A 15,365-nucleotide genomic window follows, 5' to 3' on the forward strand; every position below is an offset into this window, starting at 1 on the left:
GTCAGAAGAAGTTTCAACTCCCACCTCTGACAGAACGTCGCTCACGTTCCGGGGGAGGAGGGGGACATTGAGTCCGAGTAGACCGTGTTCCGCCCCTCCATTGCTGAGGCGGACGACCGGAGCTGTGGCCGTAAGGTGGACGGTGCCTGTCGTGGCGGCAACCCCCGAACCCGTTGGTGGACACCAAAGGTGAGGGATGCCGTCAAGCTGAAGAAGGTGTCCTATCAGGCATTTTTTGCTGATGGGTACCGGCTGCCCAAGTGGAATGCAGATTTGGTGGTCACTCAGGCAAAAAGTTGGGCATGGGCATTTGCCCAGAGTTCCTAAAGGCTCTGGCTGTTGTAGGGGCTGTCCTGGTTGACACGCCTCTCCAACATCGCGTGGACATCGGGGACAGTCCCTCTGGATTGGCAGACTGGGGTGGTGGTCCCCCTTTTTAAGAAGGGGGAGCAGAGTGTGTGTTCCAACTACAGGGGGATCACACTCCTCAGCCTCCCTGGTAATGTCTATTCAGGGGTGCTGGAGAGGAGGGTCCATCGGGAAGTCAAATCTCAGATTCAGGAAGAGCATTGTGGTTTTCGTCCTGGGCGTGGAACAGGCGACCAGCTCTATACCCTTGGCAGGGTCCTCGAGGGTGCAAGGCGTTCGACCATGTCCCTCCAGGAGTCCTGTGGGGGGTGCTTCGGGAGTATGGGGTACCGAACCCCCTTACACGGGCTGTTCGGTCCCTGTATGACCAGTGTCAGAGTTTGGTCCGCAATGCTCGTAATAAGTCGGATTAGTTTCCGGTGAGGGTTGAACTCCGCCAAGGCTGCCCTTTGTTCATAACTTTTATGGACAGAATTTCTAGGCACAACCATGGCGTAGAGGGAGTCCGGTTTGGTGGCATCAGTATTCCATCTCTCCTTTTTGCAGATGATGTGGCCCTGTTGGCTTCATCAAGCCGTGATCTCGAACTCTCACTGGAGCGGTTCGCAGCAGAGTGATTACTTTTGCTACCATTGTTAATATATCAGACAAATCTCCCAACATGTCCCCACGTTTGGACAAACATGCAGCTTCTCCATTCATACTTGAGGGGGAAAAAAGACAAAGGATTTTGCTGTCACAACTGGCCACCTTTCCATAAAATGCCAGCACTGCAGTATTTTCAGTGAGTGTGTGTGTGTGTGTGTGTGTGTGTGCGTGTGCGTGTGTGTGTGGTGTGTGTGTGTGCGTGCGTCTGTGAGCTGCGTCTCACCAGCATCCTTGTTCCATACAGAGAGCACCCTGAATATGAAGGCGCTGAACGTGGCGGCAAAATATCCCCGCCAGTAATTCCTCACTGCAAAGTACGTAGACGTGACCTCAATACTGAACAACACCCCTGGTGGCAGCGGAGGAGAGAAAGAGAGAGAGAGGGACAGAGGAGGAAGAAGAGGAGCAGAGGAGGATTAGAGAGGAAACATGAGAGAAGAAGTGGTCAGCGAGGGAGACGGCGATGAGAGGGAGTGAAATGAGTTAAAATATGCTGAGGGATACTTCAAGCTGAGGGTCTAATCATACACAAGAGGAGGGCCACGAAACATAGATGAGTGCGCTCTTAAATACACAAACTCACTCACACTTTCATGACTCGCATCCTTCTCAGCTAATTGAAAACTAATAGTTGCATTATGACTCACTTACTGTATAATTAAGACAAACTGTTAAATAAGAATTCCAGACCAAATGCAGGTGCCTGATGTGCATTTCAAATACACAAACTCACGCACAAGTTCATGACTTACATCCTTCTCAGCTGATTGAAAACTAATAACTGCATGATGACTCACGTACTGTATAATTTAGACTAACTGTCTTAACTAGGAATTCCAGACCAAATGCAGGTGCCTGCTGTGCATAAGAACATTATAGTACATATTATGTTTACTTAGGTCATGGAATGTGCTGGGGACAGACTGATTATAAGAAAAAATCATCAGTTATTGTATATAATAAATAAAATGTATGACAATAAATAAATTAAACAATTATTCAATGAAATAAAAAATAAAATAATTTAGTTTACAAATTTTTGTTTTCTTATTTACAATGAATACATTTACCAAATATTTAGTAAATTACTCAGTAAAAAAAATATGAACTATAAGTTATTCTTTATATTGGTAACCTTTTAGTAAACTAAACTTAAATGCATACCTAAAATAGTTTAGTTTCCTAATATTTTTTTTATTATTTACAATGAATAAATTAACCAAATATTTAATAAATTAAATAACAAATGTGAATCAATATGAAAATATGTTTCTTTTACAAATAATTTAACTATATTATTTAGAAACAAATAATTTAAGCAATTATTTCATGTGATAAATTATTTTTTTAAGTAATACATTTTAGGGGGAAAAAATGTAAAATAATGCAACAACTATTTCAGGACTCTTGACAATGCAAATGCTCAGTGGGCTGGAGGAAAGGATGGATCTTTCAGTTTGCCTGAAGCAGATAACAGTCCAAGTTTGACAAATAAGATTTCTAACGCTCAGTCTCATTGACTGGAAATCTGTTGACTCAGTCTGATTCTCCTGCATAAACTGCAGGGACCACAGTGAAGGTTGGAGAATCGCATCAAAATCAAGAGCGATTACAATTTCCCACCCTTTTCATTTCTCAGCACTAATTATTCAAGTGCCAGTGAAGCAGCAAAGTGTCATTAAGATGATGAGCATGCGATCACACAATGAGTCGCCCAAAATTAGATCCATTGTAAAAAGAGCAGTAAAAAGAGTTTTGATAGCAGTGTGCGTGTGAGTGTGTAGGTGTGTGTGTGTGCATGTGTGTTTGGACAGTGGGGACATAGTGAGCAGTGCATAGTTGTACAGTACCTCCCAGTGGAGTGCCGAAACAGCATCCCACCCCGACGGCACAGCCAACAGTCAGAATATCTGTGTAACCGTAAGGGTTCTACTGACGCAGACAACAGAAGGGTGGGGAGGGGGTGGTTGATAGGGGGGATGAGGACAGAAGGACAGAAAAACAGGATGGGAGGAGGGTGGTGGTGGAGCACACAGGGTGATGATGTGACAGTGGGGAAGCAAAATTGGATCAAGTGAATAAATAATGCTCAATGGATTTTTACAAGCGGTAGTAATAAAGGGGTGAGGAAACATCACAAACCAGCAAGGGTGTAATAAGAGCGAGGGTGCGCATGCATCTCGGAAGAAAAAAACTACAGTACAATAAGTAGACACTAAGAAGGGGTGTCAAAGCCATTTTAGTTCAGGGGCCACATACTGTACACCCCAATTTGATCGCAAGCAGGCTGGACCAGTATATTCGTAACCTAATAAGCTGTAAATAATGACTATTAAAAATTGTTTCCATTATTTTGGTGTGAATAAATACAAGTACTTTTAGAAAATATTCACATGTATTGATTATTATCTTGTTGCTAATGTTGCAAATTATATGAGCAATGTGAAATTTCTTAACAAAAACGATTGCAATTTCAACAGTATAATGAATTAGTTTCTTCATTTAGATGAGCAACTTACAAAGTGGAACTAATGTACCATTAACAAAACAACTTAAGAAATCAAATCATTTTAAATGTTCATAAATGCCTCAATCCATCCAGAAATCTTGACAACCTCCACTGACGCATCACACCATACAAACTAAAGTGGGAACTATTCAGAAAGTGGATTCCGTTATCTGCCTCCCTTTTAAATGTACACATAAAAATACATACAAGTTGTGGCAGTGGATGAAAATAACATAAAAGGGTTCCACCCAACCAACCTCTTTTGAACTGAAGCTGTTGGCTGATATTATGCAATATCCAATGTCTTAAAATATTTCCACTGCAAGGTTTCATTTTCACAGAACTGTATTCTTCACAGTGCAAAGGTGGCACAGCATTTTATGTGAAGTAGGCTTACTTTGCGCCTGAAACTTGATACCTTTGAGTTTCACAAGTGCATTCATAACAAGCATCAAATCCTGAGTAGCAGCCAATTGCAGTCAGTCATTTAAGTGGTAAGTGGTCATTTAAGTGGTCGTAAGTGCACCCTCCGGTGGAGAAAATGAGCAACAACAGTTATTTTTGTTGAAAATTTGCAGTTAATGTGTTCTCTATCCCAACGGGTCGGATTGGACCACCTGATGGGCCAGTTCAGGCCACACGATTGACACCCCTGCTTAGAGTATTTGGGCAAAAGTATTGGGACACCTTGTCATTACACCTACAGGAAGTGACAGCTTCTGTCTCCAAGGAGATGGACAAAAAGATTGGCGGCATACAATTGTTCAAAATATCTCGGTAAGATGCAGAATTGACACTTATAAGCGTTGATTGACCGAAAATAGATTAAGAGGTGTGTCCAAAGACTTTCGTCACATCATGTGCTTATACAGAAAGCAAGTGAACATCACTGTGGTTGCTAGCAGACATCCAGGGCCCGGATTACCAAGGTTACAATGTCATCATGTGTCAATTAACGGTATTTGCCCCTCCAATTGCTGTCGATAGTTTTACCCATCCCGGACGCTTTAAATATATTTAAATATATTAAAACACACTTTGTAACATACTGTAAACGTATTTGAACACTTAAAAAAACTAATTACAAGCATAAAATGCATAGAAAGGACTGTACATATTGATGTGCCTGTGTGCATGAATGTCCCTTAAAGAGGCAGGGCCTGGTGGTGGGTGTCTGCGAGTCTACTTGTGAGGTTCTGGGGCTTAGCTGTAGCCAAAAGCAGCTCCCGCATTAGTGTGCTCACTATGTCTTACTCTTCTGCCGGTGTTCAATAAACGGCTGAAAAGTGCAACGTTGACTGTGGCTCTCCTTTCCCACATGTTAGGGTATTAAAGTAAGTATGTACAGTGGACCCTGCTATTCGAGGGTTAGGGACTGAGATGCAAATAACTGACCCTGCCCAAAAAGTGATTTTAACTGCTTATATTAATAGTTTAAACCATAAATATAACACAAACTATGATCCCAAAACACTTAGGAAGAGGCTCATAGTATTTCAGATGCTTACAAACATACCGTCGACAATATTCAATGGGCAAAAAAAATTGTGAATTGCAAAAAAATAAATAAAATGTAAAGGCGAGATTTTACACGAATAATAGAGGATAGGTTTCAAAAACAAATCCGTCAAGTGGAGAACTCCTGAATTCCAAACGAGGGGGTCCACTGTATCCTCTAAAACCCCTTAACAAAACGATTGCTTACAAAAAACATAGTGGCGCGGACAGTGAACCGCGATATAGCAGGGGACACTGACTTACTGTATTACCAAAACACAGTGATCACACTCACGCAGAAAGCTGCTGTCTGCCATAGCTCACGCCCAGACACTCACACGCAGACTTGCTGACGTCTGTATCGGTCTTCTCAACTAAAACTTCAGCATGGGATCAAATATACGACAGATGACCAATATGGAGTAGTAACTAAGTCATTCATTTTGATGTCTGAGGTCTTGCCTCCCACTGGAGCAGCGAAACAAGTGGCCACTCCCACAGCACACGCACACACCAACAGGTCCTGATTATGGGTGCCATTCTGAGGTTCAAAGGTCAGCAGGGAGTGGGGAAGCAAGGGGAGGAAGCAGAGCAGTTGGGATGAATGAGAGGTGATGGAGGAAGGGAGTAAAGAAAGACCACAGGGGTGGGGACAAGGGGGGGGTAGGGGGTAAGGATATGAGAGGTCAATATTATTACAACTGCCAGACATTACCATCGCAGTATTAATACTATGAGACACAAACACAGACGAGGTGCTAGCTAGGGCGGGCATGGGTCCAGGGCAGGGATGGGGGTTGGGCGGCGGTGGAGGGGAGAGCCAAAACAATAGCATGGAAAGGCTCGAGCAGGCTGGGAAGGACAGATGGGAGAGGAAAACACTTCCCATTTTCTCTTTGTACTTTTTCCTACATTTACAAGCTAAAATCTAATACAGTTGTGCCTTGAGATACGGGTGACACCACTTACAAGTTTTTTTTTAGACCCGAGCTGTCAATTTCAGATGTATCGCGGAAGTCAACGCCACTCATCTCACTTCACAACAAGCAGCGGTTTAGCTAATAGTGACCAATCGTTCGCAAAAGGAATTTTCAAGCTGTTGAATTTCCACTCCCAGTTGAACTTTACTGTCAAACTAAACAGAAAGCAAAGAGAATTGCATGTGTATTTGAAACAATCACATAGCTTTGTCCTACGACAGTCCGTTTAGCCTCATGCTAACAAACAATGCAAAATGCCATAGTGTTACGGTGTTATAACCCTTTAAGAAACAAATATTTGAACATAAATGGTAGATAAACGCATACAGACAGATATATAACAATACTCACAGGCATATATTCTTTATCCTTTGTGAAAATGACAGAAAGTGCTGCAGCTTACAAAGACAGCTGTGAAACTCTTCTTCATGTGTCTTCGTCGTTTCTATTATACTGCCATCAAGTGGCCAAGCCATGCACACTAGAAGGAGCAGCAAAATGTCCATCCATCCATCCATTTTCCGTACCGCTTATCCTCACTAAGGTCGCGGGCGAGCTGTAGCCTATCCCGGGTGACTCTGGGCGAGAGGCGGGGTACACCCTGAACTGGCCAGCCAATCGCAGGGCATAAAAAACAAACAACCATTCGCAAAATGTCATGTCATTAAAGGGACTCTAAGCAGAAACTCGCGTTTTGTTTCTAAATACATTAAATATGTTTGGAGGTAACTGTTGAAGACATAGGCAAAGACCTATAACAATATAGTGCTGAATTGTTTCGATATAGCTTAAGCATCTTTTTCACAGTTTGAATTTTCCTGATTCGTGGGCGGGGCTAAAACATTCGTATACTTTCTCGGGCAAGTTCCCTCCCCCACTATATAAGGACCAAGTGACGTCATTTCATTTGGCTATGCTGCTCAGTTGTGAGTTAGCTGTGCTTAGCATTGATAACGAGGCCCATTTACCACTTCAGCGTGCACTTAGCGTGCACTTGGCAAGCTAACGATGGCTACAACCCGAAAATGCGCCTCAATTTACAGAACAGCTCGGTGAAGTTTTTTTAAGCTCCCAAAATGTTTCATGTTTTTGTCATGCTATTACATAAATATTGATTCTGAACTGCAGAATACAGTTACAGTACATGGTGTTATTTTTGAGTTGTTTTTTCTTTTTTTTTTTTTTTTTTTTTTTACAGTATTGGTGTTTTTTTTAATAATTGCTGCATGATAATGGTGGTATTAAGAGGTGGTCGTTTCAAATGTCTTTTTGGGGTTGCAAAAATGGGAAGCATTTAGTGGTAACGACATTTAGGATGGGGGGGAACAGCACACATCCTGCTCGGCGGCATGTTGCCTGAGGCTCCATCTTACCTCATAGACGCCAGAGAAGATGGACATGAAGCGACTCAGCACTGCGGCACAGATACTGGCAATGTGGACGAATGGACCCTGAGGGAGGAAGCGGAGGATGCGGATGACAGACACGTACAAACACTGACAATTGCGTGTAAAACAGGGAGTCTAAAATGGCTCGCGTGGTATCGAAACACATCAATCAGGGCCTAATTGCCGGTTGAGATGGCCTTCGCCGCTACTACGACGGGGGATGGGGTAGAATAATGCACTCCTTGGAGGACTTGAATAATCAACGAGGGGAGGAAGGGCAGGACAACAAGACAGCCGATGATTTATTATCCTCTAAGCTTGCGGAAAGAACAGATAGAGTAGGAGAGGAATGAGAGGAGCCTAAAAAACGATGATGGCGGCAATGCGGGATGGTAATGAGGATGAAAAGCTTTTTCACCCACAGCTGGCAAAAGTACTGATTCAACTCCTTGACTTAAGTGAAAGTAAAAAATACAGACTCTGAAATGTACCTGTAAATTAAATACAGTCAGTTATATACAATACGCGTACTGATAACTTGGCACCACAGCAAGCCAACTTCATTGCACACAAAATGCTTTCTCTCTTTTATTAACTTTCAAAGTGCTTGGACTGTGAAGAAAAAACAAAAACTTGCTCCCATAGTTTTTCTAATGTTATGAACTGAGTAACTAAATGCTAAATTTGCAAATGAGAATATGTGAAAAAATACACCTTCCTTGTATGTGCGCTTTCAAATAAGATGAAGCTTGTGGTTTAGGCTGGCACAAAACATTTGTGGGGTTGTATGGACCGGTCGACTAGTCGACTTTACTGCTCCACAATGACGTTTAGAACACGATGTCGACTTGTGGCTAATCACGTGTTTTCGCTTTGAGGAGGAAGCAGAGCGATTGCAGCAACAGATGAGTGCCCCAATAATCAGTATGCTACATTAATTGATTTCCATCGCCTTCTATTTCTGAATGCGCAGCTTTCGTAAGTGATAGAGAGAACCAGTAAAGGGGGAAATAGCCAGACTCGAGCAGGATTTTGAAAACTGTGGTGCGAGGATGTTGTGATACTGCTGTGCTTTTATTTTGAAGGCCTGACTTTACCGGCTACAGGATGGTTACGCCAATGATGCCCGGGTGTTGCCAAGCGGACCAGGACAAAGCAAGGATTAGAAAGTACAGATATCTGTTTTTAAATGTAGGTAGTAAAAGTAAATAAATAAATAATCTACTAAAGTAAAATCTACTTAAATACAGTAAAAATGTATTTCTACTTGAATGACGGATACCTTCATTGTCTCGTAAGACATTCAGAAATTTTTAAACTCCAACAGCAATTCATGTAGCAACTGAATGGTAGCTACTCGCTACAGTATATAATAATTATATACAAAAATTGTTTTTCAATTACAGGGAGGGAATGCTTTACAAACCTGCAGTTGTGTTACGTGGATTTTTATAAGATCTGATTGTCTGTGGGACCATGTTGGTGTCTGTGATTTGTGATTTGATGAGTGAGTCGGGAGGTGGCGTCAGTGGAAGGAGGATGAGGATTGCGAGCGTGTCTGCAGGATGAAGGTTGACAATCGAGAGAAACGCAAGTTGGAGGTTTTTTCTTTTCATTTATACAGTAAATATGATATTGATTGATTCACACTTGTGGTTCTTTCATCGTCTAAGCAGACGTTACATTGTTCACTGTTACAGGAGGGCGTTTGGTGAATTCGCTGACGTGAGGACTACGTGAGGAAGCTGTTCATCATCCAGTGTTAGCAGATGCCTTTTCATACGCTTGAGGCACGCACCCCTGTTAGTTTGCTTCATCAACCTACCACCCGTGAATTTCAGCAAGGCCTCCGTGTTGTTAATGCCAAAACACGCGACTGGCGCTTGATGGACTTCAAGCTTCTTCCTTCATTGCGAAGTGGTCGGTTCAACCCCTGGTGCACTTCTCACCACTGGTGTTTACCTCTTTGCCCAATGGCATCCCGCTGCCCAAGCCTGCAGTCAGACCAATGACTTTAGCCACGAAGGCCTTCAGGGTTAGATACTCCTTCAGAACCACACCCCTCAAGATGGTTTTAAGCTCAGGTATACCGGAACCTGGAGACGAGAGGAGGAGTTAAAAATCCGTGAAATCTGTGGAATGGGTTGACAGGTGATGGGGAGTTGGGTGATCTTACCGATGGCCTGCGGGGAAACCAGGTGACAGAAGAGCGAAGCGAACATGACTAGAATCATGGGATAGCTAATCCAGGCGAGGTACTGGAGCGCCACATTGCCCTTCAGCTCCCCGTGCATCCACTTGTAGGCTACAGGACAGAGAGCTCTGTCATTCGAACGTAAATGAGGGGAGGCGTGCGGCCATAAAACTGACGCTGATGTACAGTGACCCCCGTGCTACCTTGCAGGCTCTTGGCGCTGGCGTAGTCCATACTCCAGCTGACCAGCGCCATAGTCAGTCCTAGGAGGACCAGGAAGATCCAGTCTTCTCCCATCTTGGTGACAATGTAACGTCGCGCACGAACCAAACAATCTGTAGCGGGAATTAATTACTTCATTCATCAGTGCAGCTCATTTGTGAGACTCATTTGTCCTAACAATCGCTGCAAGTGATAATGATGATGATGGAGAGGAGAAAGACTTCATTAGTACATACTGTATGATACTGAACATCCAGTACACTACAGTAGATGGCATGTAGAATCCTATTTTAGCAGATATTCCCTACAGTCTACTGTAAATACAATTATAAATGTAAACTATGGGCAGCCATTGATTATTTGGTTAATTGATTGTCAAGATTTTCACCAATTGTATGGAATTGAAGCGATGGATGCAAAATAGATTTTAAAAAATGTGAGGGTAAAAAAATATTGAAATAAAATGAAATAAAAAGCTTTCCAATCGATTTTTCATTTTTATTTTCTGCCATCTAAAATTAACATAAAACTAATAATTAATGGAATTGACCTATCCTAATGTAAACAACTCAATAGTACAGGATAGGTTCAATCGATCAACCCTTCATAGTGCACCTATAAAGTAGCGATTTTAAATGATCATTTTAAAGTGGTGCCTTGATTTAGGACTTTAATTCATTCTGTGACCATGATTGTAACTCGAAACAGTCAGATCTCACATCATGTTTCGCCAGTGAAATGAATAGAAATGCCATTAATCTGTTCCAACCCTCATCCCAAAAAACAATTTTTTTAAGGAAAAATAGCACTCTGGAGTAGCTTGTTTTACAAAAATATACAGCAATAACATAATTGAATAGAATGTAAAGAATTCAAAAAATATGTGCATCATGATAATTCATTGTGCAGCTCCTTCTGGTGTGGTCCTGGGCCACCAGGGGGAAGTATAATACAGAAAAACAGAAACAGACAAAGAAGAGTTTCAAAACTAAATGACCTAGTAAACTGCAGTAATAGTTTTTTTTTTCAGAGGACAAATAATATATACTTGTGAATATTGTTTTAATTTTACCCAGACCAAGCAAAATTTAGTCAAATACCCATCCAGAATGTAAGCAAAACACTGGTAGAAGACACGGTCAATTGTGCTATTTATCAAAACTAAAATGCACTTATTGCAAAAACAAAAACAAAACAAAAACATGCAATTTTTAATTATTGTTGTATAGCACAAAACTTTTTCAAAACTTTTGCATACTGTATTACTAATAGCGCTGTCATTATTTTTGACACTCTTGTCTTAAATCCCACTGTGTCAAGTAGATTAACAAATAAAGTCATAAATTAATGTACAGGTGTATGTCAATGAACTAGAATATCATACACAAGTTAATTCATTTCAGTAGTAACTCATGATACAGATTCATTAAATGCATAGGAAAATAATTCATAAGGCCAATCCCTACTTTATTTCTATATTAAAAATCATTTTAATTGTTTTTTTAATCTTCAAATTTTTGACATGGTCAATTTTGACCTTTCGTTAGCCGAAAGCTATAATCATCAAAATTATAAAAGAAATCATGAACTATTTCACTCTGTGTGTAATTTTATTGGTACTTTATTGGTACTTTACATTGTTATTTTGATTATAGACACTTTATGTAATAATCAATTTTAAATGGTAATTTTATTTCTTAGGGTTTCATATTTCTGTATATTTTATGAGTCTGTGTGAAATTTTTGTATATTTAGTTAGTTTGTGTTAGTTGTTATGTAACACAATCTGAAGTTTTATGTTTGTTTATTTTAGGTTGTGGACTACAGATGGAAATGAGCTTTCTGCTAAATCTGGTGCAAACATCTCTCATGTCTTTGATATTGATTAAGGTATGCTCACATTTTCCATAAACATTTTTTAATAACAAAATGACCTTAGTTTATTATATTTATTAATAATTTCATTTCAGGGGTAGAACTCCATGATCTGTGCAACTGAGAACGAAAGACATTTTAGCAGAGGTGGCCAGCATCATGGGAAGAAATTCAGTTGGCGGGATGTTGACCTACAATATGATGAATTTATTTTGACCATCAGCAGAGAAAGTCTGAGCATCTCTGATTTAAATACTTCCAATGAGATACAAAATAACAGCAATGACGTCTGTTACCTTGACATTTGGAATAGGAGCGTGGCTTCTTGGTGGACGAGCTGTGACTGAGATGTGACTCCAAGGCGACAGGATGCTGATGAAGCTGATGCCGCCGTCCGGTCCCTTTGCCCGCCACCGCCGCTGCATTGTTCTCTCCCGCCTGTCTCCGCCATTGTCGCTCTGTCAGCAAACGGGCCGCCTCCCGTCGGGCGAAGTTTCCCAGCTGCTCCCTGTACTCCCCGTACAGCTGTGGGCCAAAGCGACATAGAACCATAAATTATTCTCTGTTTCTGTCATGGGTGTGTGTTAGGGTTGTTGTCTCCCCCCAGTCTCGTACACACCTGCTCCTGAGAGCATCTTCCCCACCTGTGCCTCGTTTACCGTAATTACCCTATGCATTTAACCTCGTGTCTCATTCTTTCTGGTCGCCAGTTCGTTGTACCTTGTTGTCACGTTCCAGCATTCCTTGTTTCCACGTCACCGACTCAGTAAGACTAGACCCTGTTCTGATTATTGACCTTGCCTCTTTGCCTCACGTTTTTTGGATACTGTTGCCTTTTCGGATTGCCTGCCTGTGTACCGACCTCTGCCCGTTTATTAAACCTCTCTTTTTGAAACTGTCCATTTGAATTGGAGTCTTGCATTTTGGGTCCTGTCCTCTGATCCGTTCATGACAGAACGAACTGGCAACAGGTTGCCGGTGCCGGTAACAAGGGTATGAGAGCGGTGAGTCTAAATTTCATGGATAGGTTCATTTAGGAAGACCCTGACGCAAGACGTATGCACCTTAGAACCTTTCAAGTAAAACGCCGCCGCAACAGCTATGCTGCAGACGGCAGTTTTATGGGCAAGATCACTCACCGCACCCAAACACTCACACATTTCCTGATTATCACTCGGAACGCATTAGTTTTCATGTTTTTGACGCTATGAATTATGACCTTATTTTAGGCAACCCCTGGTTGAAATTACGTAACCCCCATATTGACTGGTCCTCTGGGCATGTTATGTCATGGAGCAGCAATTGTGCCCAGAACTGTTTCAAGCCTCCATGTAATGTTCAGGGATATGTTTCTAATGAAATTCCAAAGACCCCATCTGGGGATCCTGACTTATCTCAAGTGCCCACCTGTTACCATGACATTAAAGACGTTTGTTTCCAAGTCCAGAGTCAAATCCCTTCCACCCCACAGACCTTATGACTGTGCAGTTGACTTGCTGCCTGGAACCACGGGGGAGGTTGTTCTCTCTTTCAGGGCCAGAACAAAAGGCTCTGAAGGAGTATGTGGAAGAATCACTGGCAGCCGGGTTCATTCGCCCATTTTCATCCCCTGCGGGAGCAGGATTTTTCTTTGTGGACAAAAAGGACAGGACCCTGCAACCCTGTATCGAATACCGGGGTCTCAACGAGATAGCTGTGAAAAACGGGTACCCTCTTCCTCTCACCTCCACCGCCTTTGAGTTCCTGGAGGGAGCCAAGGTTTTCACCAAACCCGGATTTAAGAAATGTGTATCATCTAGTCAGGATGAGGAAGGGGGATAAATGGAAAACAGCATTCAACACACCAATGGGACATTGAGTATTTGGTAATGCCTTTTGGACTCACTAACGCTCCAGCTGTTTTCCAAAACCTTGTCTATGATGTCTTGCGTGACATGTTGAATGTGTATGTTTTTGTCTATATGGGCGATATTTTGATATTCTCTCCGGATGAGGAGACTCACATTATTCATGTACGCTCTGTGTTGCAGCAGTTACTGCAGAATGAACTTTATGTCAAAGCTGAGAAATGTGAGTTCCACAAGGCGTCCGTTTCTTTTCTGGATTTCGTGCTGGCTCAAGGTGAATTCAAAATGGACCCTTGCAAAGTCGATGCTGTGATTAATTGGCCCACTCCCACATCACGCAAGGATGTACAAAGGTTCTTAGGGTTCGCAAATTTCTACAGAAAATTCATTAGAAATTTCAGTTCTATAGCCTCGCCTTTGCATGATCTTACCTTGCCACACAGACCCTTTGTGTGGAACCCGGTTTGTCATTCAGCTTTACAGAAACTAAAATCGAGCTTTACCTCCGCTCCCATCCTCACTTTGCCAGATCCCAAACAGCAGTTTGTGGTTGAAGTTGATGCGTCCTGATGCCGGAATAGGAGCAGTGCTCTCCCAGAAATGTCTCAAGGATGGTAAGTTACATCCTTGTGCTTATCTCTCTAAAAAACTAACTCCAGCCGAGAGAAATTATGACATCGGTGACCGTGAACTGCTGGTGGTCACGGTGGCTTTGGTGGAGTGCAGGCACTGGCTAGAGGGGGCACAGACTCCGTTTTTAGTATGGACAGATCACAAGAACCTTGAGTATCTTAAGTCTGCTAAAAGATTAAATGTGAGGCAGGCTAGATGGGCTCTGTTCTTCACAAGATTTAATTTCGTGATATCCTACCGACCTGGTTCTGAAAATGGTAAACCGGATGCTTTGTCACATATTTTCTGCGAAGAGAATTCTTTGTCCGACCCTAAGACTATTTTGCCCAAGTCATGTTTTATTTCTGCTTTTGCTTGGGACGTTGAAAATGTGGTAAAAGCCCTGAAGATTGCCCTGAAAACAGGCTGTATGTGGTTCCGACCTTAAGGGGAAGAGTTATCCACTGGGCCCACGCTAACCGGACTGTATGACACCCAGGCATTGCCAAAACGCAATCTGTGGTCGAACAGCGCTTTTGGTGGCCTAATGTTAGGAAGGATGTTATCAATTACGTTAATGCTTGCCAGGTATGCGCTGCTAACAAGCCCTCTCGTCAGCACCCTTCTGGGGAGTTGCGACTCCTGCCAATACCACAACGTCCTTGGTCAGACATCTCCGTAGACTTTGTGACGGGATTACCGGCCTCTAAAGGAAATGCCACCATTCTCACAGTTGTTGACAGGTTCTCTAAGATGGGACACTTCATTGCACTTCCGAAACTCCCCTCAGCTAAAGACACAGCCGAGTCGATGATAAACCAGGTATTCAAGTTGCATGGTTTTCCCAAGAATGTGGTATCTGATAGGGGCCCCCAATTCATTTCACGATTTTGGAAGGAGTTTTGCAGTCTCATAGGTGCTACCGTCATCTGTCATCTGGGTTTCATCCTGAAACCAACGGACAAACTGAGAGGCTGAACCAGGACCTGGAGACTGGGCTCAGATGTCTCGCTTCACAAGAGCCACAATCCTGGTCTCGGAAACTGGTTTGGGTTGAGTTCTCTCACAATTCTCTTCCCGCCGGCATCCACTGGTCTATCGGCTTTTCACATTGTGCATGGTTACCAACCATCTCTGTTTCCTGGTGTTTGGCTCTCCACCAAGCATATTGCACTCCGGGTGGAGTCCAGGAAGCTCGCTCCCAGGTTCGTTGGGCCCTTCCCC

The 15,365-nt window shown here is 42.6% G+C and overlaps 1 protein-coding gene across 1 annotated transcript in view; it reads right to left on the reverse strand.

Annotated features, from left to right (window-relative positions):
* clcn1b (chloride channel, voltage-sensitive 1b) overlaps positions 1 to 15,365 on the reverse strand; it is a 47,323-nt gene that overhangs the window by 15,051 nt on the left and 16,907 nt on the right. The window contains exons 4-10 of the mRNA XM_061675466.1: positions 11,979 to 12,207; positions 9,789 to 9,920; positions 9,568 to 9,696; positions 9,354 to 9,487; positions 7,377 to 7,454; positions 2,868 to 2,946; positions 1,241 to 1,366 (exon numbers count right to left, since the gene is read on the reverse strand). Coding sequence (XP_061531450.1) covers positions 1,241 to 1,366; positions 2,868 to 2,946; positions 7,377 to 7,454; positions 9,354 to 9,487; positions 9,568 to 9,696; positions 9,789 to 9,920; positions 11,979 to 12,207 — 907 coding nt within the window. The remainder of the gene's footprint in view (positions 1 to 1,240; positions 1,367 to 2,867; positions 2,947 to 7,376; positions 7,455 to 9,353; positions 9,488 to 9,567; positions 9,697 to 9,788; positions 9,921 to 11,978; positions 12,208 to 15,365) is intronic.

The sequence above is a fragment of the Phycodurus eques genome, chromosome 4 (assembly GCF_024500275.1).
Source record: "Phycodurus eques isolate BA_2022a chromosome 4, UOR_Pequ_1.1, whole genome shotgun sequence".
Lineage (NCBI taxonomy): Eukaryota > Metazoa > Chordata > Actinopteri > Syngnathiformes > Syngnathidae > Phycodurus > Phycodurus eques.